The sequence below is a fragment of the Anabrus simplex genome, chromosome 12 (assembly GCF_040414725.1).
Source record: "Anabrus simplex isolate iqAnaSimp1 chromosome 12, ASM4041472v1, whole genome shotgun sequence".
Taxonomy (NCBI): Eukaryota; Metazoa; Arthropoda; class Insecta; order Orthoptera; family Tettigoniidae; genus Anabrus; species Anabrus simplex.
Genome location: NC_090276.1, coordinates 36,568,725 through 36,595,375, shown reverse-complemented (window position 1 = coordinate 36,595,375; position 26,651 = coordinate 36,568,725). Strand labels below are relative to the sequence as shown.

The 26,651-nt window shown below is 42.1% G+C and overlaps 1 protein-coding gene across 2 annotated transcripts in view; it reads left to right on the top strand.

Moving 5' to 3' along the window:
- Nucleotides 1-26,651, top strand: part of pnt (pointed) — a 942,655-nt gene that overhangs the window by 72,088 nt on the left and 843,916 nt on the right. The window contains exon 1 of one of the 2 annotated variants that reach the window (XM_067156750.2): nucleotides 14,242-14,308. The exons of the other annotated variant lie outside the window; for it this stretch is intronic. Within the exon in view, the coding sequence (XP_067012851.2) occupies nucleotides 14,281-14,308 (28 nt within the window). The 5' untranslated portion in view covers nucleotides 14,242-14,280. Of the gene's footprint in view, nucleotides 1-14,241; nucleotides 14,309-26,651 lie in introns of those variants that run through there. 2 annotated transcript variants of the gene reach the window in all.

Genomic DNA, 26,651 nt, shown 5'->3' with positions numbered 1-26,651 from the left:
TTGATCTGTCTTTCCTAAAACCATACTGTTCTTCCATTTCTCCTTCTAGTTTCCTCCTCAGTCTTCCGTCCAATACTATCATTCATTAATCATTGCCCCAGAGGAGTGAGGCAGGCTTCGCTAGCCGGCACAATTCCTATCCTCCCCGCTAGATGGGGGCTTCATTCATTCCATTCCTGACCCGGTCGAATGACTAGAAACAGGCTGTGGAATTTCATTTTCATTATTTCATTATTAAAATAACAGTTAAATTGTAGTTAATCACCTAATTACCAGCACCATCAACGTCCTCACTCACTACATGATTCTTGAAATATAATTTAGATTTTTAATACTACTTTCGTAAATAGTACGAATTTTGGAAATTTCTTCGTAAGTCAGAATGTATTCATTTACGTATGTAGAACTTATGTAACTCGGAGACTGTTTGTATAATGTAACACGTTTATATAGACCGTTGACTTTCTTCTTAAAACTCGTTGCAATTTGTATGTGAAGTGAGGTGCACGGGAACTTCAAAGCTACCTCCGTTAATCTTCGCTGAAGTATCTGGGGGTGAGGACGGCAAGGGATTTCGCCTACGAGAATCCTGTATTATAGGTACTAATTCTACCTCCCCAGCGATAGCTTTCCGCACTCTGTTGTTCAGATGCTCTTTGATAGACTGCCTGCTATTGACATCACTGCTTCTTGCTCTAACATACAAATTGAGTGCAGCTTCTGAGGAGACACAATAGACTCACCTCACCTCGCTACCTGTCTCTTTGACCTTGACCTGGTCTGCACTGCGTCGCCACCTGACACACTCGCTACTCTCTCGCGCCATTGATTTAAATGTTGTTGCTACCAGAATACACAGCTGCCAGACATAATATAATTGATGGTATAGTTCGACCACTCTCTCTCTCTCTCTCTCTCTCTCTTAGCAGATGAGGTAGCCTGCTGTGTCTGGTATTCCTCAACAGTGGTACACGTTAGAAACCATTATAGACTGCTATGCCTTTCAGCGTTCCGTCGTGAATTTACTAACCGCCACTACAAATCTCTTTTTTTTTTTTTAACTAGCTCTGAAGCCTCGTTTATTTCCACACCTCTTATCTTTAAATTATTAGAAACTGGGCCTAACTATCGCCGTCTTCGTCTCCCTCTACTTCCCTTACCCTCCATGACAGAGTCCATTATTATCCTACGTAACCTCTCCTCCTCTATTCGCCTATCGCCCTCTATTCGCCTCACATGACTCCAAAACCGAAGCCGGTTTATGCGGACTGCTTCATCTGTCGAGGTCATTGCTAACTTAGTCGTTATCTCCTCACTCCCAGTACCCTCCTTCCATTGTTCCCACCTGTTTGTACTAGTTACCGAGCAAATGGCCGTGCGGTTACGGTCACGCAGCTATGAGCTTGCATTCAGAAGATAGTGGGTTCGAACTCCACTGTCGGCAGCCCTGAAGTTGGTTTTCCGTGGTTTCCCATTTTCACACCAGGCAAATGCTGGGGCTGTACCTTAATTAAGGCCACGGCCATTTCCTTCCCACTCCTAGCCCTTTCCTATCCCATCGTCGCCATAAGACCCGTCTGTGTCGATGCGACACAGACGAGTGTGATACTTCTAAATTATGAATACGATATCGTGAGTCGCCTCCACATCTCTTTCCGCCATACACTCCCGTACAACAAAGCTGATCTGAAGACACAGGTGTAGAGATGATTTCGTCTGGGAGCTGACTTCTTTAGAGGTTTTCCACTTTTCCGGTGAGTTTCTCTGGGAAACCGGTCATTCTCGAATCTGCTGAGGCAGAGCTTTCGAATAACATAAAAATGAAAATTCTCACCCTGTTTCCAGTCATTCGACCGGGTCAGGAATGGAATGAATGAAGCCCCATCTAGCAATGAGGATAGGAATTGTGCCGGCTACCGAAGCCTGTCGCACACCTCTGGAGCAGTGATTGACTGGCACATTAAATGAAATATTGGAGAGTGTTGCTAGAAGGAAAGATGACGGGGAAAACCGGAGTACCCGGAGAAAAACTGTCCCACCTCCGCTTGGTCCAGCACAAATCTCATCGGGATTTGAACCACGGAACCCAGGGGCGAGAGGTGGGCGCGCTGCTGCCTGAGCCACGGAGTTTCCTCGAATAACATAAACGTTATTACAATCAGCCCGATATAACTCGAGAAATAAGCGTAAACTATTGAAACTTTAGCCTCTCATTGTATGTTGTTGATGACGATGATTCTACAAAATCGTATCATGCAGGTAATTCATTCGAGAAGAAATGTATGTTTACACGGTGATAAATCATAAAATACTTTTACATGACAGGAAATGAATTCTACGACGAAGGGAGGAAATCCACTCTCCCTCCCCCTCCCCCATTAATTCGAAGCCTACCCATACCTTTCGGCAACTTCTCCATATTATTTCGAAATTGCGACAGAATGACAGTATGGTCAACGAGTTAGTTATGGCCGTGCGGTTAGGGATGCGCAGCTGTGAGTTTGTATTCGGTAGGTAGTGGGTTCGAACCCGCACCGCCGGCAGCCCTGAGATGGTTTTCCATGGTTTCCTATTTTCACACCAGGCAAATGCTGGGGCTATACGTTACTTAAGGCCACGGCTGCTCCTTCCCACTCGTAGTCCTTTATTATCCAATAGTCGCCATAAGACTAACGTAAAGCAAATTGAAAATTAAATACATACGTAGGTCGAGTCATAAGTCATGACAACTATTTTTTTTTCTCGCGAACAGGAGACAACACGGAAAATCTAAGATGTGCATTTGGAAACGTACGGTTATAGTACGCCTAGTGTATATCAAAATAAAGACGGATAATTTGAGTGAGAAAGTGTGTTTATTTCCTTAATTCCTCATTGAGCGTGGAAATCGACGAGATATTCATAATTATCTTGATTTATTTGATCTTATCTTTTATCATTTACTAGGGTAGGGAAACATTGATTATCGGTGTTTCCTACATTGAGGTTAGTTTGTTATGGTTATGTCTGGTGATTTTAATATGTAACCAGGCAGTTTGGCAGCAGTAATCAGCCATTACAAAAAGAGAAAAGAAGAGCATCGGGTGGCGATATTTACTTTCTGGGGTATTTCCTTACGTGGAAATTACTATACTTGCGTATGATGCCACTAGATGATGTATGTAAACAACATTGTGGGTCTAGGCATGCCCCCAAGTTCAGTGTGTGAGTGAGAGAGTCACAAAATGAAAGTCAACAAACAGGAGCAACGATCGTATATTAAAGTAGCAGTTCTCCTCGGCAGAAAAATACGCCAATGCCATGCAGAGCTGCGGGAAGCATTAGGTGTGTAAGCCATGCCCTATAAAACAGTGGCGAGGGGGGTGGAGACGTTCAAACGGCGTAGGGTATCAACTGTCGATTTGCCTCGCCCAGGCCGTCCAGTGTCCATGGACAAAGATGTACGCACAGTGGAAATCTTGGGTGATTATTTCGAAGGTCGGTACCCAGTGGAGACTTGTCCTTTGTACGTAGTCTTGTGCATTTGCTGTCTTATACCATAATAAATCAATGATTACCATTGGCCTTGTTTGCTGTCACTTTCCTACGAGAATCTCCTGAACTCAGAATTTGCCTTCAGGCAAGTACATGCCCTATATTTCCAAATGCATATCTTAGATTTTTCGTGTTGTCTCCTGTTCGCGAGAAAAAAAATAGTTGCCATGACTTATGAGTCGACCCTCGTATATAATGGTCTTCAGATCTTGGCTTCTTGCTGGATGTCCAAATTAAAAAAAAAAGTGAATGCATTTTTAGTTTGTTGGTTTCGTGACGCATATAACGCAAATACGTCTCTTGCTTTACCGTGTAATCCATTTATGGGGTTGTTTATGCCTCAGAAAATCGTGGGAGGATGTGTGATGTATGTAACTTACCAACTCCTGCTCTTGCTCTTACTGTTTTCCTTTCTTTATTTGGAAGCGTATGGACGTCCATTCGACTCTCATCGTTGCTCTTTATCTCTAATTTTATTACCCTACTCGAATGTAGGCACTTGTCTATAAACTGTGGCATGAGGAAGAAAATGGGATGACATCATCTCATTCCACAGTGCGCAGTTGCTTCGTGAAATAGGGTTTCTAGCACGATCGACCTTTTCTGGGAGGTAGATAAGAAAATAATTATGTTATGACTTCACCTACCGTACGCAGGCATTTAGATTTAGCGCTATTTAGGCTGCCTGTATGTCAATTACCGTGTGTTCGTTTTACTCCACTAGATGGTGTCCCGCTCTATACTAAATGGTTAACGTGCTGGCCTTTGGTCTCAGGGGTCCCGGGTTCGATTCCCGGCAGGGACGGGAATTTTAACCATGCTTGGTTAATTTCCTCATCACGACGCGCAGGTCGCCTACGGGAGTCATATCAAAAGACCTGCACCTGGCGAGCCGAACTTGTCCTCGGACACTCCCGGTACTAAAAGCCATTCGCCATTTCATTTCCACTAGATGGTACGAAAACCCGACTTGTCGGATTTAATACCGGATCCTCGTTTTGTGTCTGTAGATTTACCGGCACATACAACATACCGGTAATTTCTATTAAAGAAGTGGCATTACTAGAATCCGGAATTCTGTTGCTGAGATTTTAAATTAATTCTGCTGGTTGAACACCGAATGTGTCGGCAGACAATTTTTTTTATATGAGCCGGCATGAGTGGCGGCCGAATGGGCTGTTTTCCGCCCTTCAAGATTGAACTACGTCTACCTGATTTAAACACACGCTCTTTGAATCTTAAGGCCAATCAATACTCTATGATTCATCCGCCGAGGGAGCTTTCTTATTAATATTAATGGCGTTTGGCCTCGGAAAACCATGCGGCCAGCATGCATTAATTGATCTTCGTGGTTGAAAAAAGTCATAACTTACAACTTAATGCTACAGTCTGATAAACATTTAACAAATTACAGCGCACAATTGCGGAGCGAGCGTAGGAGGTAGATAGAAAGATATCTCTAACAATCGATTTCTGCGTAGGATTTTAATTGATATGTAAGTTTGTGAATTTAGGAGCTGCCTGGTCGAGGCGGTAAATGCGCGTTCGGTTCACCAGAAAGGACGCGGGTTCTATTTTCCGTCACGAAGTCGAAAAATTGAAGGAACGAGATTTCTATTTCCGGAGGTGCAATGGTCCTGAGGTTCACTCATCCTACACCAAAAATGAGTACCGCTAGCAGGTTAATTCTTTGGGGTCAAAGCCGGCACTTGATGGGGTAGAGTGGTGGTGATGGTTATTTTATGGGACCAAAGCATTAGAATATCTGGCCTTAGCGACCCTCGGATCCTCCGAAGAATAAGAGTATCATATAAATGAAGGGTAGGTCCGTGTGAAAAGCGCTTAAATGTGTCTCCTGTCAGAAATGTTTTTGGTTTTACATCTCACTAACTACTTTGATCGTTTTCGGAGACGCCGACGTGCCTGAATTTAGTCCCGCAGGTGTTATCTTACGTGCCAGTGAATCTACCGACATGAGGCTGACGTATTTGAGCGGCTTCAAATACCTCCGGACTGAGACGAGGATCGGTCCTGCCTAGTTGGGGTCAGAAGCCCAGCGGCTCAACCGTCTGAGCCACTCAGCCCGTCTCCTGTAAGAAACATCTAGAATATACAGTTAACATTATTCTAACATTACACACATGTAGACCGAAACTTTGCCTTGAAAGAGTGTCGATCTTGTGCACAGCGGACATTGAAGCATGCGCTTCAGAGTAATGGTCTTCCTCGCATTCACGTTTGATCTTGTCAGCATCGATGAGAGGTTACTTTAGATCTGCCCACAGCTGATCTCAACCTGGTCAAGGATTTCCACGTTGTCCAATTCTCTTTGTAGTCAGGTGGTAAGCATTCAGCTGCTGCTGTCTGTCCAGGGATGTTGGTAGACCTCGTTTTCCATAACTGTAATCTTGTTTTTTTTTTTTTTTTTTCGGCTGATCCGATTAGTTCCCGAGATGTTCCAAAAAAAAACCTGTTCCTGGACTTCAGTCACTGAATTGGGGCTACATGGCTATGTAGTGGATTGAGCACTTTCTCGTTCTACTTCTATATTCTTGTTCACAGCCACTTCTCTTCGAATTTGTTTGTTTGTCTACCCCTTAGTCCTGTTTCTTCATACGAGGTCGGGGATGAGGTTAGATGAATTTATATATTTTTTAGCCTGGATACCCTTCTGTTTCCCAACAAATAATTGACCCTACCGTCAGATTCGATATTGATGCGATCCAGCCAATAGAAGTCGGCAAAGAGATAGACAATGGATGTAATCTGTGTATCAGGTGCGAGGCGACTACGCTTACAAACATAAATTAGGTATATTCCTCACTTATATAATTTATAGCCGGGTTGAGTGGCTCAGACGATTGAGGCGCTGGCCTTCTGACTCCAACGTGGCAGGTTCAATCCTGGCTCAGTCCGGTGGTATTTGAAGGTGCTCAAATACGTCAGCCTCGTGTCGGTAGATTTACTGGCACGTAAAATAACTCCTGCGAGACTAAATACTTGCAACTCGGCATCTCCGAAAACGGTTCTCTGTCTAGCAAAGTTATACGGATGGGTTAGGAAGATGTGATGGAGGAAGGAGCGTGCTAAAGAATGTGGATAAGGAGATGGGAGGTGGTTTGGCTTCTTAGCTAACGGGTTTGCAACTTTATTTTATTTCATTATTATTTGCAGTCTTTTTTTACTACAGCACTGCCCTTGTGTTCACCAATTCAAATCATCTTCGCCTGACAGAAGGTGCCAGTAACAGTTCCATCGGTCCCTCGTCGAGTTACCATGTGTATGCATAGTATTTTCCGGTTTCACTAAGAGATGGCGCCAGCAAACAGTACGCAGCGTATGAATTTGACACATACGTCAGTTTGTTCGTCTTACATTAACCTACCAACACATACAAGTTGAGTCCTCTAAACACTAGCGTCTGGGTTGTATCGTTCAGTGAGCATTTTGATGTTTGCGCCTGAAAATGAACATTTGCGGCACGCATTGCTTTTATTTAATCCAAAGAAAAAGGGTGTGGAAAGTCATCGTTTGCTTGTAGAAACATACGGTGAACAAACTCCATCCATTAGAACATTTGAGACATGGTTTCGGCAGTTTAAACTTGGTAATTTCAGTGTGAAAGACAGTGCACGCTCTGTTAGACCACAAAAGTGCGAAGACGAGCAAAACCGGCGAAACCGTTAATGCACAACGCTATCGCCAACAGATGATGAATTTAAATCGCACATTGATCGAAAGACGACCGTAATAGACCAGAAGACGTGACAAAGAGATTTTGTTACACGACAATGCGCCGTCTCACACAGCAAAACCAGTGAAAGGCACTTTGAAATTTTTTGTATGGGACATCTTCCGCACCCGCCGTACTGCCCCGACCTGGCGTCATCGATCACCTCTTCGCATCAATAAGGCACGCGTTCACAGAGCAACACTTCAGCAATTTCGAGGAAGTTGGAAAATAGCTCGACGCATGGTTTGTCGCAAAATACAAGCAGTTTTTTTTGGCATGGTATTCATAAGTTAGCTGAAAGATGGGCGAAGTGTGTAGAAGCCGTTGGCCAATATTTTGAATAAACAAAAAAAAAAATGTCCCTTGAAAATTACGGGTTTTTTTTATCGCAAAAGCCAACGGCCGTAGGCGTGTTGAAACACCGGATCCCGTGAGATCCCCGAAGTTAAGCAACATTGGGCGTGGTCAGGAGTTGGATGGGTTGCCACGCGCTGTTGGTGGTGGTGGTGGGGGGGGGGGTAAGGGAATGGAGGAGCGGAAAGGAACTGGCCACCCTACCGCACGTAAATTCCGGCTCAGGAACACCTCTGCGGAGGTTCGGAGCTGCCTTCGGGCAGAATAACCCTTACCTTACCTTTATCGCAAAAACCGGCAAAATCTTACGCATACATCTGGTAGGCAAGCAGTAAGAATTGCGCACCGTATATAAAAAGCTTATTCCCTGATTAAACTCTTTTGCGGGCCGTATATTGGAGACCCCTGATTCATTCAATCGTCTGTGTACCATTGCACATCTGACGACCGACATTCAAGTGATCGTGACCCGGTGAGAAGATACATGGAAGCAGAGTCGTGACCGTGTTTACTTGCCGGAGTATTGATTGGGTATACGTTACGTTTCTACTGCAGTGTGAGTCATGAAGTGTTACACAACTTGACGACTTGTACCTGTGATCCATTTGCTGAGGTAGGATTGTTCCACTGAGGTAAAACAGGGAAGAAAAAAATACACTGAGTAGGGATAGGATAATTTTTTTTTTTTTAAATTATGGCCTTCATCCTAAGGACATTTGGGCATCAACAGTGCACAATGTTTAAAATGTTACAGAAAAGAGAAACACAATTAAAGAGCATGTATCTTCTTCTTCTTCTTCTTCTTCTTCTTCTTCTTCTTCTTCTTCTTCTTCTTGTTTTCTCCGTTATGGCCTCTAAGGAGCCACGGGCAGCCTTTGTCATGCATGGTCTCCTCCCAGAACCTCTTCATCCTCTTCGAGATGCGCCCAAGTGGATGATGAATGGTGGGGCCACCGACCTAAAATCATATATCCCATATCTTATGGTTGGTAGTACCTCTTGTGTCGACGTTATTGACTTGCTGTAATATGGACGTGGTATTTTACGACGTTGCGAATTTATGCCCAATTTTCCAGTATTTCAGGAAAGGTGAGAGTGTTGGAGAAAGTGGAGTAATTGAAATGTGGTGTTGGCGAATTGACTTACCATTGATCGGCGAGTTTATGGGAATATGAGACTAATTGTAATTACAGAAGGGGCTTGCCATCTGTCTGATTCGCATTGAGGGCTACAAGGGGATTAGTTCTGGCGTGCGGTATTTCTGGGATGGTCATGCATCATTTCTGGGATGGGAAGGGGAGGGCGTCGTGGAGTTCGGGGTACATAGAAGTTAGGTTTTGCTAGTTCGGAAGGATAGAAGACATTTTAGAAGCTCTGTTGAGGGATGAGATTGTAATGTTTGGTTTCTTCACTTAGGAATTACAGGGGGTGGAGTTGAGAGTGAGATTTACAAGAGACGGAAGTTGATGATCTGTTGATTCAGAACGTTGCAGGTGTTTGCTACCGTTATAGTGGACTTTGACTGATTTTTTTTTAAGAATGGGCATCCAGGGTATGAGGCATTATGTTTGCCTTGACAGTTGGAGCACTGCGCCTGTTCCCGTGGGACTGTGCAAGTGGTGTGATGGTGGTGGTCGTGACTACCTCTCTTACAGTGGCTCTTATTTGTACAGGTAGCCGAAGAATGGTTTAGCTGTTGGCAGCTGTAGCACATGAAAATCAGTGAAGGTCGTGGGCGGTACGGATTTGATTCTCGGTGGCTGCAGGTTTGGAGACGGGGGAGGAGAATATCTGTGGGTGTGGATGATGTTGCTTTTTGATAGCTTCAGCTGATATTTTCAGTATCCTCTTCTCTTGTCTCCCCCACTGGTGCGTCTCTATCCTATTCCCGCACCTGTCTCTGTCATTGAGCTCTGGCATATTGGTTGGTAAATATTTATTTTTCCAGTTCTCTGTCCCTTCCACCGTGATCCCCATCTCAGACCAATCCGTCCGGAGTTCGACAACCCACTTAGGTCCCGTTTTTCCTTTCGTCCTACCCGATGTCTCCCATACTTTTCTAGTCATTCTCTCCATGTTCATCCTGATCACATGGCCAGCAGATCTTGCTCTTTTGAGTCTTATTTCTTCACAGATCGTCCTCATGTTTCGGTATAGTTCGTCCCTTTTATATTTTTTCCCATCTTTCACCTCTTCTTTTGGGTCCCAGTATCTTTCTCAGAAATGTTATTTCTTCTTTCTCCAGTTGCTCTGTCCGGTGCCTTCCTAGTGTCATCATCTCGGCCGCGGACAGTACTGCGTTCCTCACTGTTGCCTTGCACTGCCTGAACTTTGCGTTTGTTGCTATGTTTCTTTTACTGTACACTTCTCTGGTCGCAAGGTAGATAGTTCTCAACTTTTTCACCCTCTGTTTTATCCCATCGCTGCTCCTGCCCTTTCCTGTTACATATTCTCCAAGGTACTTAAACTTTTGTACCTTCTGCACGGTTCCTTTTGACGTTTTCCAATCCCCGGTGATGTTCACAGTGGGCGATCCGTAGTCCTACTCTCCTGGCTATGTTGCTTATGTTGAGTTGTTTGCATCTTTTTCGGTCTCTCTTACTATGGCTATGTCGTCCACAAAGGCTAGGCAGTCCACCTGTGCTCTGTTATCCTTCTTGTCCCCTATATGTGTCTTTGGTATCGCATAAAAAGAAAACACACTTCAAATTAACACCCTTGTTTCTTTAGGCATTTACACTATTTTTCGTCAAGTATTTTACAGTTGCACTGTACGTATTTAGGTCTCCGGTTGCCAGTAGCAGCTGGGTATGTTGGAAAGGGAACACGAAGGTGCACAAGGGTGTCGAACAATTCTGTGCGGTAGAAGGATAGTTCTACTGCACTCCAAGATGATGTGGTTCACATCTCCTATGTTTCTTGACGGCCGACTTGATGCGTTGCTCTAGCTAGGAGCGCAGCGAGGGATCCAGTTAGCCGTGGTTTCTTGCACCACGCGGCCATTGTGCTGATAGGATGACTCCAATCCTGTTGGGGTGAAAGGAGAATGAAGCATGGTTGAATCTCATCTGGATGATGGTGGTTATTTTTTGTCCTCTGGCCGAACTGATGTCTTGATACTATGACTTGTGTAAGATAGCTGGCTGAATTCAGTAGTCCTGTTCCACAGAGCTGTCTATTCAACGTAAGTCTTCCTTCTGCTATTTACATAAAAATCAGTGCAGGGGAGGCGTAATGAAAGGAATAAGCCAGTGCGTGCGCCTTGTTTGGCCAGACTGCCAACCAGATCGTTGTATGAAAATTCTGAGTGTCCTTTCACCCATAAAAATTACTCTTCCCGAGCGATTCGGAAAAAGAATGTGACCTATCTTAAGACGCGAATGTAGGAAGTTTCACGCATGTTCGAACCCCACTGTTGGCAGCTTTGAAAGTGGTTTACCGTGGTTTCCTGTTTTCACACCAGGCAAATCTGGGGCTCTACCCTAATTGAGGCCGCTTCCTTCTCACTCCAAGCCCTTTCCTATCCCATCGTCTCCATAAGACCTATCTGTGTCGGTGCGACGTAAAACAAATTCAAAAAAAGTTTCATACTGCAGTGAGCTGTGAGCCCTGTTGGTCACACTGCCATGGTCTTCATCTCAGCCTTATCCCGTCCCATACAGAGTCGGCAAAACTTTATTTTCCTAGTTATTTCTGGAGCCACCCAGACTCATTTTGGTTTTTGGCCAGGGGTTTGAGATCAGATGCCCTTCCTAATCACGTGATTTTTGCGATGAAAATTTCAACCCGTCCTTTGTCCGTCAAAATTTAACTGAGATCTCATGTACGCAAATGCTGAATTCTCTTGTTCTTTCTTCAAACAAATGACTGCGTCTCTGATTCTGGAATAACTCTCAGAGCAGTGAGTCACACACAGGTGCCCTGCAGTACCGGAATATGGAAAAGCCCGCAGGCAACATTCCATTTGAGCGGAAATGTCACTGAGCCCAGTTTTGTTTATTGCTTTCATTCCCCACCCTGAAGGGGTGAGGAGGGCTACTCAGAGGATAACACCCTCTTTCTGCCAGGAGAATGGGCTTGGTAAAGGAGGAGAGGAGGATAAGTGAGGTGGATGGAAGGGTATTGAGGTAGGTTTTAATTCTATTTTGTGAGTAAGGGGTACATAATAAATGAATATACTTTATTTGTTTGCTGACAAGTGGTGGTGGTGGTGCTTTTTGCATATATGGTAGGAGATAGTACAAGAGTTACTTCCGAATTTCGAGTACACGTTTACACTATCATAAACGTAGAATGAATGGGAACAATGGCCGGTACAAATGAATAGATGGACTGAACTTACGTGAACGCTGCGGCTTATAAATCATTTTGTGAAGGACTGAATTATATATAAATGCAATGATTATGAATTGCAAAACTACATTGCATATGGAGAAGATGAAATAAGAAATGGTACAACTGCGAGGTTCATGGTGAGGAGAGCCAACAGATTGTCTTGCTATTTGCTTTACGTCGCACCGACACAGACATGTCTTATAGCGACGATGGGATAGGAAAGGCCTAGGAATGGGAAAGAAGCGCCCGTGGCTTTAATTAAGGTACTGCCCCAGCATTTGCATGGTGTGAAAATGGGAAACCACGGAAAACCGTCTTCAAGGCTGCCGACAGTGGAGTTCGAACCCACTATCTCCAGATTACTCGATACTGGCCGCACTTAAGCGACTGCAGCTATCGAGCTCGGTAACAGATTGTCTGAGCACGTAACTGTTATCCGCTGATGACCATTATTGGGGGGTTGTACTTGAAGGGGCGGTAGTAGGATTAGGGATAAAGGTTTACCTCAGTGCAGTCTGTTCTTGTGGAGGCGGGCGGTCTGTGATTTGGTTGAGGATGCGGTGGGTAGTGAAGTGGGGATAGGGTGTATAGGAGAGATTTTAGTGTGGACTACAAAAGTCTTTCCAGTAGCGCCTGGTCCATCCAAACAGTATGCCTTGCAGTCACTTGTAGATGCATCATTATTCAGAAGCATACTGTTGCCCTCACTTTTCACCTGTATAAATGGATACAGATTGTTGACAGAGGTAGTTTTTCGGCACACCTTCAACTGTACAGTCAATTAAAGACATATACCAGTGATGCCTTGTTTTCTTTACATAATGCGCCCTGCAATACGTACCCATGGCCATGGCCAGTAGCAGTAATGTTCGGTCTTTGAATGTTAAAAGCTTAGCGTAAAAGCGTGCTGCTGCTGCTGCTGCTTATAGTTATTTCATTCTCCCTGTTTGGGAGCGGGCCACCAGTCAAACTAGGGACTCTTTGGCCGGTGATTTCGGTGGTTTTTGTGTGTTCAATTTATTTATTGAAAGTGTGCTATGGCACACGTATTTTTACGTTTTTGATGTTGAAAAATATACTGGCGTGGGGATTGAAAAATCGTATATATACCCCGTTATGGCAATCCACATCACATACGAGTGTTAAGCTATATTAGCCCTAGTTAAGAATTGCTGGTAAATCTAAAACACTGAACGTAAGTTGAACATTGAAGCTTGAAATTTTGTTCACCAAACGAAAAGAAAAATAATTCATGCAGTAAAGGGTTATGAATCTCGTCAATAACAACCCGTTGTTCTTCATTAGCTCTATCCTTCATCTGTGTTAGTTCCCCAACTTGGATTTCCTCCCAAGTTTCCTCTTTATTTTGAGGGACATCCTCAATGGTAGGTAAATCGAAAGATGAAAGAGAAAAAAAAACATGTAATTTTAGTGTACTGGAAATGTCTTGCACAGGCAATTGGTAAGCTATTTCGGGGGTGTGTGATTTAAGGAAATCTTCAGACATAGCCTCTTTGAAGACATTCCATAAATTCGAAGCATTTGACGGTGACTTAAAATTTATCAAGGGTGTTCAAAAAATTTCCAATTTCTTTGCAATTATTCAAGAAAAGGCTAGGAAAACAACAGATAGAGAATCTGCCACCTAGGCGACTGCCCTAAATGCAAATCAGGATTGATTGATCTGTAGGAATTGCGATGTGACAGGGTTGTTGGGATCGAGGGCTGTGCTGAGGAATTTCTGGAAGAGAAGAGAGAAGTGCGCATCAAGTTTGGGGGATGGGGAAGATGTCGTATAGGTCCTTAGTATGAAATAAGGGAGGGAGTCGGATGGCAATTCGGACTATTTGGCATTCAGCAGACAGAAGGAGACGATATAGGTTGGTGAGCTCATTTTTCATATAGTCGCGACCAGTACTGCACAGGCCTTGTTTACACAGGGGCAGTACGCATCTATCTTTGTCACTAGAAAAATAACCACTACTCCAGATACGTAAACCAGCCTTGATACTACCCTAGAGGGTTTACATATGAACAGTAGCTATCTTCGTCATTAGAAATCCACTTTTCCAGAAACTTACCCATGTAAAGCCTCCTTCACGGTGTGTAGAAGACACCATAATAGTTGGTGTCGCATGGATATCTCCCGCACAGCGTTTGTGATGTTCTTCTAGTCACATTGATGTGTGATTACGGTGCGCAGATCGTCCCGATAAGCTATCTTCGATGTTCAGAAGCGCTTCTCTTTTAGCTGAGCGTGACAGTGTCATTGTGAACTTGTAATAGTTTGGAGGGCTCTACAGTGGGTCAGTCGGTGGGTCGACATGGAGGATCACTTCATAGAAGAGCAAGGTATTTTACTCTGTGTACAATAACGGTAATCCGTTTAATAGATTAGCCCGCACTATATGCCGAATTTAGTAAGGAGAAACGTTAACTGAGGAACTGCATTGCTAAGTCGAATTAGCTGATTTAACGGCAACTGTTTTCATGTGCTGGTCCATAACAGAATCAAAATCTGCGTGTTGTTTCAAATATTATTCCGTCTGAATAGTTAACTCAGTGGTATTCGGTTCAAAGGGCCGCGGTTTCAGTAATAATTTAGGGCAGTCGCCCAGGTGACAGATTCTGTCACTTTTCATAAATAATTTCAAAGAATTTGGACATTCCTTAAATATCTCTCCTGGTAAATTATTCCAATCCTTAATTCCTCTTCCTATAGACGAATATTTGCCCCAATTTGTCCTCTTGAATTTGGATACACCGAATCAAATTGCAGCTCTCGGTTCATTGTTACGCTTTGTTATTAATCACCAAAACCAAACCCCATGGCGCAACAGCCCCGAAGGGCCTTGGTCTACCCAGCGACTGCTGCTCTGCACGAAGGTCTACAGGTTACTGTGGTCGGCACGACGAATCCCGCAATGGTGGAGTTAGAACTATGAGCCTACTTGTGATTAGTACCATAATGTGAGGGACACCATGGGTCGACGTTACTTGCGATTAGTAACCTCGTGGGTGCTCGGCTGCTAGCGGGAATAGGTGCCGAGCGCTGCGCTCGAATGGGTTGGTTCCTCTGTGTTCCGAATGGGCCTGCGTTACTTATGAATAGTACAGTTGTGCGAGGTACACCGTGGGTCTGTGATGCCTGGGGGTGGTGCCATAGTGCGTGACATAACATTGGTCTACATTACGTGTGATTAGTACCACCATGCGAGAAACACCATGGTTCTTCTTCACCAGTGATTAGTACTATTATGAGGGGCCGGTGACCTGTATTTTGGACCCCTTTGGAATGCAAGCATCATCCCAAAAAACAAGGCATTGTGAATTGGATCTACTGATTGTTTTCGATTCGTGCTCAATTTTCATCATTCATTCATTTTAGATTCCAGTCAGTTGATACTTGTTTAAATTTTAATTATCGTTTCATTTCGTTGCACCTCGTACTATTAGGGGCCGATGACCTAGCTATTAGGCCCTTTTAAACAACAATCATCGATATGTTGAGGCGATTTCACACTGAAGATGAAACGAATTAAGGAATTTTCAGCTTTCTGTAGTCTACTAGCTGACAGTGTGTTAAGGTCGTAATACACAAAAAGGGGCATTACTAGTGCGATAAATTAATGTTTGTTGCCAGAGGTAGGAATTTTCTGACTCTTTGCAATGGATGGAGCGACTGATACACTCTCGTACAGGTATATTTTTCATGCTCTGCCAATGAGAGGCCTTCGTCAAACATCAGATATTTTCTATTATTTTGCTCACTGCGACTTTTGCGTCATGTAACACGTCAGATAAGTTCCCACTTCTAATAATAGTCAGTTATTTTATGCTCACCATTTCTTCCGCACGTACTTTAGGTCTATCGTTAAAGGTTTAAGCCAAGGAAGGCTCGTATGGCCGTCCTTTCTTTGGATTCCGTCACTAAAAATCGCTACTGCTCGGCTACCTTTTGTAATAGATCAACATTTAATAATACACCTAAACCTTCACTCTTTTATGTCTTCAATTACAATCAAAATAATCAAACCTTCATTTCAATTGAACTATGCATAATATTTCATAACGGAACTTCTGTACTACTTGCAGTATTTTACCGAAAAATGGCCTATTATTCAGGTGCGGGCCGCGATCGTGATTAAGGTTCCTAATACGGCCCTCGAGCTCGTACAGATTGGAAACCCCTGCTCTAAAGTATGATTGGTAGATGCCTACATTTTCTACTCAACTGTCCAAGTACTATGGAAACAAATAATCAGTTTTTAATAGCTTAACTAGCTGCAGTACGCGGCACTGACCCGGCATTCTATTAGACAGGGAAAAAATCAAATCTGCCTAATTTGACTGTAAAATCAAAGTAATTTTATTTATAGGTTTTTTTACATGTATAAATATTTATGCTTGGCGCTATAGATATGACTTACACAATTCCAACTGTCGGTAAACAGCCTACCCACCCCGATAGCTACGGATTCAACACTGATCTCGGTCATTTTGGACATTTTATTCCTCACACCGTCTCACCCCCATGCCGATGGGATTGAACTTGGAATTAACCCCTATCCAGAGTGTCACAATTCATCTTAGCTACCTTGAAAACTATGGATCCAACACTAATATCGGTCACTTTCGATTAATTTTACATGAAATAGAAAGAAATTTCGTTATCAATCTAGCCTAACCTAACCTTATCACATCTGATTTTGGTACGATTCGCGGACTTACCTTTTGTGTATTCTTATTGACATAAGGAATATGTGCATGGAATGTATTTGCTTGTGTGTATTATTACGGTGTGGTTAAAGTAATAGCAAATTTCAAGTATTATTTACACCAGGCAAACTCCGGAAGAATGTGATTACAGTGATGTATATATGAAGGTCGACACAAACATCAAATTAAGTGAAGGAGTGTGCTTACTTCCTTAATTCCTCACTGATCTTGAAAACAGACTTAATTATGAATAGTATCTTTATTTCTCATTTACTTTGGTAAGGAAGCCTTATTTATTAATGCTTACGTCGAGGTTGTAGTTCTTTAGGGTCATGTCTGGTTATTTCAATATGTAACTAGTCAAGTTGGCAGCAGTGATGAGTCATTAAAAAAAGGAGAATAGGGCGGCGATATTGCTTTTTAGGCTTTTTAGTGTATAGCCTTACGTGCCTCCCAGCCCATAAAACCTACCGATGTTAAATTGCATTGTTGGCTATGGTTCGTATGATAATATCAACTTGTAAACTAGAAATGTACACACTTCTCTTTTGCGAAAGATGCATTCCCCTTGACATGTATAAAAAGGCAGGCTTGGAAATTGACACGGCCACCTCACAGTTTACTAGGCGAAATGAGCTTATCAGTGTTGTAAAGTGGTTCATCTCTGTCATAGTGATCGCTCGCTTGTTGTGGACCTGTTGTACAGGGAGGACAAGAGAAGGTGTTGTAATCGGAGCCTTCTTTGAGCCCAGCTATGTCTTCCCACGGCCCCCGCTACACCCGCACTGCAGCTGTCACCTCTTTCAAGGTTTCCTCGATCACACACCACCAAATTTTAACCGACTTCGGAAAACCAGAGCCAATACTTTACAAGCCAACCAATATTTCTGTATCAGCGGCTGGTAGGTTATGCTGATGGAATCAAGGTTAGTCGTTTCAATGCATTTAGACGTGGATAATCACAGGAATTTTCTCCAATAAATGTAAAGCAGCGTTCTTGAGAATGATGTCCAGATCATACTAACCTAAAAGTGTATCTTCTCTGAGTGGAAAATTGTTGAGTGAAGAATCATAAGGAGCTTTGTACTAAAACTAATGTTCCGAAATACAGTAGAATAGAAAATGGGTTTATTTATTTATTTATTTATTTATTTATTTATTTATTTATTTATTTCGCAGACATACATACGAGTATTAATTGAAATAAGAAACATACAAACATACCTCTAGATACATCAAAATATGCAAATTAAAACATTCATACATTTAGAAACAAGAACATGGAAAGGTTTTCATTCCCCTACCCGAAGGGTAACGCCTTCTCTGGCTTGGAGATTCGGCGGGTTTGGAGGTTTGATGGAGTATGGGGATGGATTACATTTAGAACACAAAACAGTTCGTAAGAACTTAAATGAACTGCTTATCTAGGAAAGGGGCCAAGTTATCTGTAACCGCGAGAAGAATGGAATCCCAGCCTATCGTATTTGTAACCACAGTTCTCTTCAGAAATTGCTGTATTGTTCCTCAAACGACAAAAGTCTTTTTTTTTTTCAACACTATATTTCATCTTTTTTCTCAGCAGTGATTTCATTCACATATTGCTGATCCTACAACAAGGTGAACTGAATATCATAAATGTTCACTCATTTCCTCAAAATAGGGACGCGTCTCCAATCTTGGATATCAGAATGTGTTTTCTTTACGAACACCACGCCTTGGTCTTCGCACAACAGCTTATAAGAACATACACTATTTTCTTCTTCTTTTTCGGCTTTTCCCATATCTTTGGGTCACATAATCACTATTGCGTGTTCTTGTGGTGATTGGTAGTGTGGTGTGTTGTCTGAATATGAAGAGAGTGTTAGGATATGCTCAAACACCCAGACCCCAAGTCAGAAGAATCAATCAGAAGCGATTAAAATTCCTAACCCGGCCGGGAATCGAACCCGGGACCCTCTGAATAGCTGACAATTCAGCCAAGGAGTCGGGCAAGAACATAACCCAGTATGAATGGAAATGTTGCTGAATATGCCACCAGTAGTATCTGTTAGATTTTTTACGAACTGTTTGAAGCGAGACTAGATCGTACCTCTTTCTGCAAGTTATTCACGAAAATGCAGTCCTTTTTGACGCAATAAAATAGTTTTTGAGAAAAATTATTTTTCCACTCTACAATTATTATTTACGTCAATTCAGTAATCTACTCGTAAGTCTCTAAGTAGCCTCTGGATGACAGTTCATTCACTCCTCGGTGTTGCTACCACAGAGTACCGTCTTAAGCAGTTCCTTTTATTCTGCATAAGAGCTGTAGGCCATTCTGGTAGTCAGGCTTTTTTAAATAGAACTTACTTGGTCGTCATCTTCCCCTCTTTACAACAAATTTTCCTTCAGAATGTAGCAAAGGAATATTAACTATATTTAAAGATATATGCCACAGTTTTTCTAATTCATGGATCACAGTTCCTTTTTCATCAACTTTCTCGACAATCTGGTCGTTAATTTTCCTTTCGGGTCTAATCTGTTCAGGTCACTTTTCCCAGTGTCCAACTTTTACATCCATGTATAAGCAAACTCCAGACAAAGCTCTTGGCAAATACAGGGAGATTATTTTATCTATTCGGGGATTCTCTCTCTCCCGGTCGCCTACGCTGCGAGCCTCTCTCCCGCCAAGCACGTTGCCGTAATGCCGCCAGCGCGTGTTTTCGCTCATTGAAACAACACACTGAGCACTAAGCACTAAACACGTGAACACTTGACTAAACTGAACCTTACGCTGATAAAGCTCAGCATAATAGGAGAGCTTGTGGCGCCGAGCAGCGCATAACGGCAAATTGCTTGCGGGAGACAGGCTCGCAGCGCAGGCGACCGGGCAAGTGAGAATCTCCCGAATAGATAAAATAATGTCCCTGTACATTCCTTGTTTTGATATTTTATGACGCAGATGATGACTTTCTTTCAAAATTATGTTCTAGACCAAGGTATGAATATGACAAAGATATTAGAGTAGGTGTAGGATATAGTAGGTACGTAGAAATGAAAATCTCAGGATAGGGTGTTATGGAAATCTGCATCAAACCAGTATGGGCTTCTTCTTCTTCTTCTTCTTCTTCTTCTTCTTCAAGTGCCGTATCCGGTCCCCCTGACGTTGGTGATCACCGTGCAGAAAGCATCCCTTTCTTTACCTAACTTGAAGAGTTGTTCGCTGTTGTTGATGCTAGTCCAGTCTTTGATGTTTTCGAACCATGACGTATGTGGTCTACCATCTCTTCGCTTGTCTTCGATCTTTCCTTTTATAATGAAGTGTAGAAGCCCACACTTTCTACTTCGTAGAACATGGCCTAAATAAGTTGTTTTCCTGGCTTTCATGGTTTTTGCCAGCTCTAGCTCTCATTAACACTTCATTATTGGTTACAAAATCTGTCCAGGCTATTCTGAGCATTCTCCTATGTAACCACATTTCAAAGAGATCTAATCTGTTCATGGAGGAAGCTTGGACAGTCCATATCTCTACTCCATAAAGTAATGTTGACCGAACGTAACATTTCAATAACTTTTGCCTGAATTTGAGGTTTAGATTATTATCACAAAAGAATGATCTCATCTTTTGGGAAGATGGTCTGGAAATCTCGATACGCGCTAAATAATAATAATAATAATAATAATAATAATAATAATAATAATAATAATAATAATAATAATAATAATAATAATCCGCTGTGTAAGAAAGGATACACAAGATGGAAAGAGCATACCGTATAACTAGAAATGCCCACAACAAGTGCATATCTAAAATACCTAAAAATACAACATTACAACACAGTAGTTAAACCGGAATGCCTGTACGCGAGTGAATGTCTAGTACTTTTGCTAGGGGCTTTACGTCGCACAGACACAGATAGGTCTTATGGCGACGATGGGATAGGATAGGCCTAGGAGTTGGAAGAAAGCGACCGTGGCGTTAATTAAGATACAGCCCCAGCATTTGCCTGGTGTGAAAATGGGAAACCACGGAAAACCATATTCAGGGCTGCCGACAGTGGGATTCGAAACTACTATCTCCCGGATGCAAGCTCACAGCCGCGCACCTCTAGGTGCATGGCCAAAATGTCTAGTACTGAATTATAAGCTGAATAAATTAGAAGTACTGGAAAGAAAAAATATACGGAAAACACTCGGTCCGCTAAGAACTACAGAAATCTGGAAATCAAGAAGTAGTAATGAAATACACCGGAACATAGAAAACATAGAGTACAATGTGGAAGAGGCGATTGATACTTTTTGAACATTTATACAGAATAGATGACAACAGGTTAACCAAACAGATCTTGAAATATCTTTGGATTAAGAAGTCAACAACAATCTGAATTCATGAAGTCAAGAAAGATTTGGAAAGAAATAATATAAAGGGAAGAATAAGCAACAGAGGTAGAGAGATTTAGAAAGAAAGTGTTAAAAATATAAAGATTCCAAGGTCAGGAGGGAAAGAAAACAGGATCAGAATAGGTTGAGGAGAGGAAAAGTAGGCAAAGTGAGCAGGTGGAGTATTGGAGGAAGAATGAACAACTAAGGACGAAGCATTGAAATTGTCACGTGGTCCCTAGAAGACTAACGGAGAAAGAAACAACAACAACAACAATAATATTTTTCATGACTTTCATTTTTCTAGAAGGTACCATCTGCTAAAGTAAATTTGATTGGAGTATAACATTATTTTTGACCCGCCCTGTAGCGTGTGGTGGATTTAATGATTTCCTAATCGTGCGACGCGGATTGGATTGCATGTTCTTCGCTCTGCAAAGAATACAGTCCTCAGGGATCTTGCTAGAGTGGGGTACTTGAAGGTGGATGTGACATCAGACCCTCCCTGTATACCTGATCCTCCCATCCTTCTCCCCGCTTCTCCTCTCTCCAGATGGCAATCGCTTCACGCACGTTTCTCCCTGTCAGCACGCTCAAGAAGCTTCTCCAACAGATTGGCTTTGTCAGGAATAAGCTTTAATCTTGAAGACCAATACCTGAACGATTCGGGCGTACTTACCTAGCAGTACCACTAACCTTCAAACATAGTAGGCCTAGTATACTCTGATGTTTTAGGCCCTCGCCTACGACAGTTACTTTTGTTGTAACACAAGAACCTCGTTTATCCGAATCTCCGGTTTATCCGGATCGAAAGAAAATTTACTTGTAATCTTACAGTATTTCTTTTACGGCGTCGTCTCTTCTTGGGTGTCTTTTCCGCCTAGGAAAGTAAAGGACAGGAATTGGGAGTAATCCGGCCACGGTCTGTCAAAGGTACCGACCCGGCGTTCGCCTGGAATTGAGAATGGGAAACCGTTGAAAACCATTCCCAGCACGGCCGAAGTGGTATTCGAACCCATACTCTTCTGAATGCAACACACTATTAATTCACTGATAGTGAATTCGAAAATGAAACCGGCGCTCCATCAGAAGAAACAATGACTCATGGAGAGGCAACAATGCAGCTGGCTAGACTAACTGACGGCCTATTTAGAATCCTTAACTGGAGCTGAAACCACACCGGCAGAACTGTTGTTAGTAAAACGTCTTCGTGATCGTGCTGCGCGCAAACGCTATAACAAATGTAAAACAGAAAAACTCACATGATTTTAGTGCATAAAACAGTCGTAAATGTACGAAAAGTGTTCTGGTATTTTTTATACAATTGAAATTTGAATAGATTATATAACATGTACTGTATTTTTTTTAGTTTTTCCGGATTATCCGGATTTTCGATAATCCGGATCAGTTCCGGCCCACAATCCGGATAAACGAGGTTCTTGCGTATTTCGATTTCGAAAACTCTGATAATGTCGTCATTCACTTCTCTACTCAACACATAATTTATTATCTCGGTTTACCAAAACTACATTTTCGTTTCAGTCTGAATTAAATTGTTCATACCTAATGCACGGAAAACAAATGACTACGTGCTGTCGCTACTATCGAAATGTAAACAATTTTTAAACTGCATCCGGTGTTTGCAAATAATTCATCATAAATTATGTGCCCTGTTGACCAGACACGAAGGGAGGAGCCTAATATGACGTTCCAATGGAAGGGATTGTTTTTGAATTTGGTGGCAGAAAGCATTAACGCAATGAAAAATAGGAAAACAAATTATAGCGTACACATTGTATATTTAAATATTTCTTTCTTCTTCATTAAACATCATAACCAATCGTGTACCATAAAAGATATAAGCTATGATCGAGAATTCATCTTAGGCCTGCCTACGTGTTAGGAATTCCAGGTTATGTTCGATCGTGGATAAGATTGACGTTGTCGAGGCTTTAGATAACCTGAAATGTGTTTCAAAATCAGTGTCCATCGTAGTCCTCGAAGTATATAGTGCGTTCCTTCTTTATCCACCTAGGATGTTTTATTGCATAATCTTGGTCATATTCCTCGTCGCTGTGATTTTCTTTTAGTGGCATATTCTAGTCTGAGTTGCCATCTGCGATCAACAGTATTCTGTAAGAAGGAATCCGTCTGTGGGTAGGGGCGATAGAATAATACCCACGGTATCTCTTGTCTGTCGTACGAAGCAACTAAAAGGGGCCCAGGGGCTCTGAACTTGGGAGCGTGGGTTGTTGACCACGGGGCCTTGGCTGAGTCCTGGCATTTGCCAGGATTCTCACTTTTGTCTATCCTATCCGACCTCCCTCAGTCAATTCGTTCTTTTCCGACCCCCGGCGGTATTACGTATGGAGGCCTAGGGAGTCTTGCATTTTCACGCCCTTCGTGGTGGTGGTGATTATTGTTTTAAGAGGAAGTACAATTAGGCAACCATTCTCTATATAACACTAATCAGAGGGGAAAAAATTGAAGGGGTCCGAAACTTCGAAAAATGAAATTATCGACCAAAGGAGACAAGGGCCACGAAGGGCGTGATAATGAAAGACTCCCTAGCCCTCGCAAATCTAATAGCATCGGGGTCGGAAAAGAACAAGAGTTGACCAAGGGAGGTCGGATAGGATAGATGAAAGTGAGGAGCCTGGCACAAGTAAGTGTAAGCAATGCCAGGACTAAGCTAAGAGCCCCGTGGTCGCCAACCCACGCTCCAAAGTTCAGAGTCCCTGGGGCCCTTTTTAGTCGCCTCTTACGACAGGCAGGGGATGCCGCGGGTGTTATTCTACCGCCCGCACCCACAGGGGGACGCCCTTCGTGGCCCTTGCCTTTCTTTGACCGATACCTTCATTTTTCGAAGTGTCGGATCCCTTCCATTTTTCTCTCTGAGTGTTACATAGAGGATGGTTGCCCAGTTGTACTTCCTCTTAAAACAAAAATCACCACCATCACCTGTGAGACGGAAGTCAGCTCCCGGAGGAAACTACCTGTACATCGGTCTGTTTCCAGACCAACTACGTTTTAAAGGGAGTGAAGGCTGGGCGGACTCAGGATATCTTACGCATAAATTAGAAGTAAGAAAACATGAAAATAGCGAGAATGATCGCTGGTACAAACCGGTGGAAACAATGGCAGGAGTGTACCTGGATTGATGAGATAACGGCTAAGTTAGGAATGAACTCGTTGGACGAAGTTGTATGCCTAAACCGGCTTCAGTGTTGGGGTCATGTAAAGCGAATGGAAGAATATAGGTTACCTAGGAGAAAAATTGACTCCGTCATGGAGGGTAAGAGAAGTAGAGGAAGACCAAGACGACGATGGATTCAGTTTCTAATGGTGTAAAGGTAAGAGGTGTAGAATTAAAAGGGCCACAGGGCTAGTTACAAATAGAGAATTGCCGAGGTGTTCAGTAAATTCACAGAGGCTTGCAGACTGAACGCTGAAAGGCATAGCATGTGTATTAATAATGATGATGATGATGATGATGATGATGATAATAATAATGAAGGCAATTATTTCACTGAATCCTCAACACCATTTGCCTACTGTTTAAATTCATACTCAAGCCCTAATTGGAAAATTTGCCCCCCGAACTCTCACTATTAAGTAAGGCCAAATTATTATATGGATCGGTATGGAATCTGTTCTGTCAACCGTCAGTTAAAAGCAAGGCGATACAAGGTCACCATTCCCATGTATGATAAGATATGATTTGTTATCTTTCAATTATTTCGTTTCTAAAAGCAAATGCAATTCTCTCCAGTTGTCTGTTATTGTGTACATAGCTTTATTAATTTAAATACCACCATCCCTGTTCAGTGTAACCTACACCAGCTCAGGTTCTTGGTTTCGTCATGAGCGATATCCCGTGGAGCTGTTGCAGTTCATCCCGAACCCCCTCCTTTGGATCTTATCAGGAAATGTCGACACACGTTTGCTCAACATCAATAGTATACCGCATCTTCCTTCAGTGGAGTTTCCCAACAGACAGTGAAAGTCAACATTTTAGAATACACAGACTGTCTCCAGGAATGACCCCGCAGAAAAGAGGAACCAATTAGAAGAATAGTGCTCCTTATTTATTTAATCGTGTCAGAAACATAACATACACAGTCGAAACCATTTATTGCGACATCGCTTTTAACGACGTACTGGATAATACGACGAAATCTAACTGTCCCGTCTAAAATACTGTATTTAAAAATATTGCTTAGTACGACTTTTTTTTTTTTTTACATTTTCGGAGAAATATATCGACTAAAACGTCCAATGTTTTTTGTTTGGTGTTTGGAGATTGCTGACAATAATGCAAAGCTTATTTTCAAACTTTTGTTTTCAGTAGGTTGTAGATTTCAAATCAGTCTTCGTGTTAAATAGTCAAGGCAACCATCTCTGTGAAAAAGTCGCAAAAGAGGAAGAAGTGTTTAATTTATTGAATGAAAGTAATAAGTTGAGGCACCTGTTTGTGGGGAAAATTTTCGCCTAATTCAATCATTTAAAAAAGTTATTTTGGTATATTTTTTGCTATTTTTAACTTATCTCCTCAAATTTCGCTTTTTTTAATTTACATTTTTTAGCAATAAATACTAAACCAAAAGATAGTTGATAGCTTATTTACAGTAAAACATATTCTATTTTTACATAGGTACAAGAAACATGAGAGTTATGCTTCTCATGAAAGCACATATAACAAAGCCTGGATGTTTGGACAAATTTTATCCTGCCTACCTATACAATTTTTTACACCGATCTGAAAGACAAGATACCATGAATTCTATATTACTGGGAGTAAGAGCTGTTCTCCTGTCAGACATATTACAATATGTTGAAAATATGCCCTTGCTGTCAACATTACTGACTGGGATCCATAAAGCCTTCACTGTAGCTTTCACAAAATGCCCATATACTGATGTTAGGGGAAAATAATGATAATCACATCAATATCTTTACCTGATCTACATGAACTACCAACTAGATCCCTCAACACTGTGTATGGTTCAAGATATTCTGATTTTGAAAGTTCTCGTAGGATGGGAATTTGTTTTGTTAGCTGAGAGACTTTATCGTTTTTAATTCACCTTTTATTATGCCTCTTGGTTTAAAGATTAATTCCACATAATTTCGTCAAGTTATTTAGCAATTTTGCTTGATGATAAATTATTTCGCGTTTTGAGCAAAATTTGTAATATTTCGCAAAACTTCCGCGATTTCGCGCTTTGCGAAAAACAGGTGCCTCTAGTAATAAGTAATATGGCGATTGCAAAATGGGGAAAGAAACGTCAGCGTCGCCAAGCAATTGGGTGCATCACACTCGACGATTTCTACAATTTGGAAGGACAGAGACCGTGTGTGACATTATTGATCAGTTTATATTGTTGATACTTATTTTCTCACTTATAATTTTAATTCTGCTGACACATTATTGCTGTATGTACTGCGTATACATTAGAAGAAAAATTCCTGTCAGTTCCATTCCACAAGTACTGTATTCCAAGTACAGTACTTATTGCACTTATGTTTTTTGAAGTTGTAACTGTATACTAATTATTAACCATGTACGTAAGTGTGCAGCCTAAAACTTAGATATGACGTTTTAGCAAATATAGCT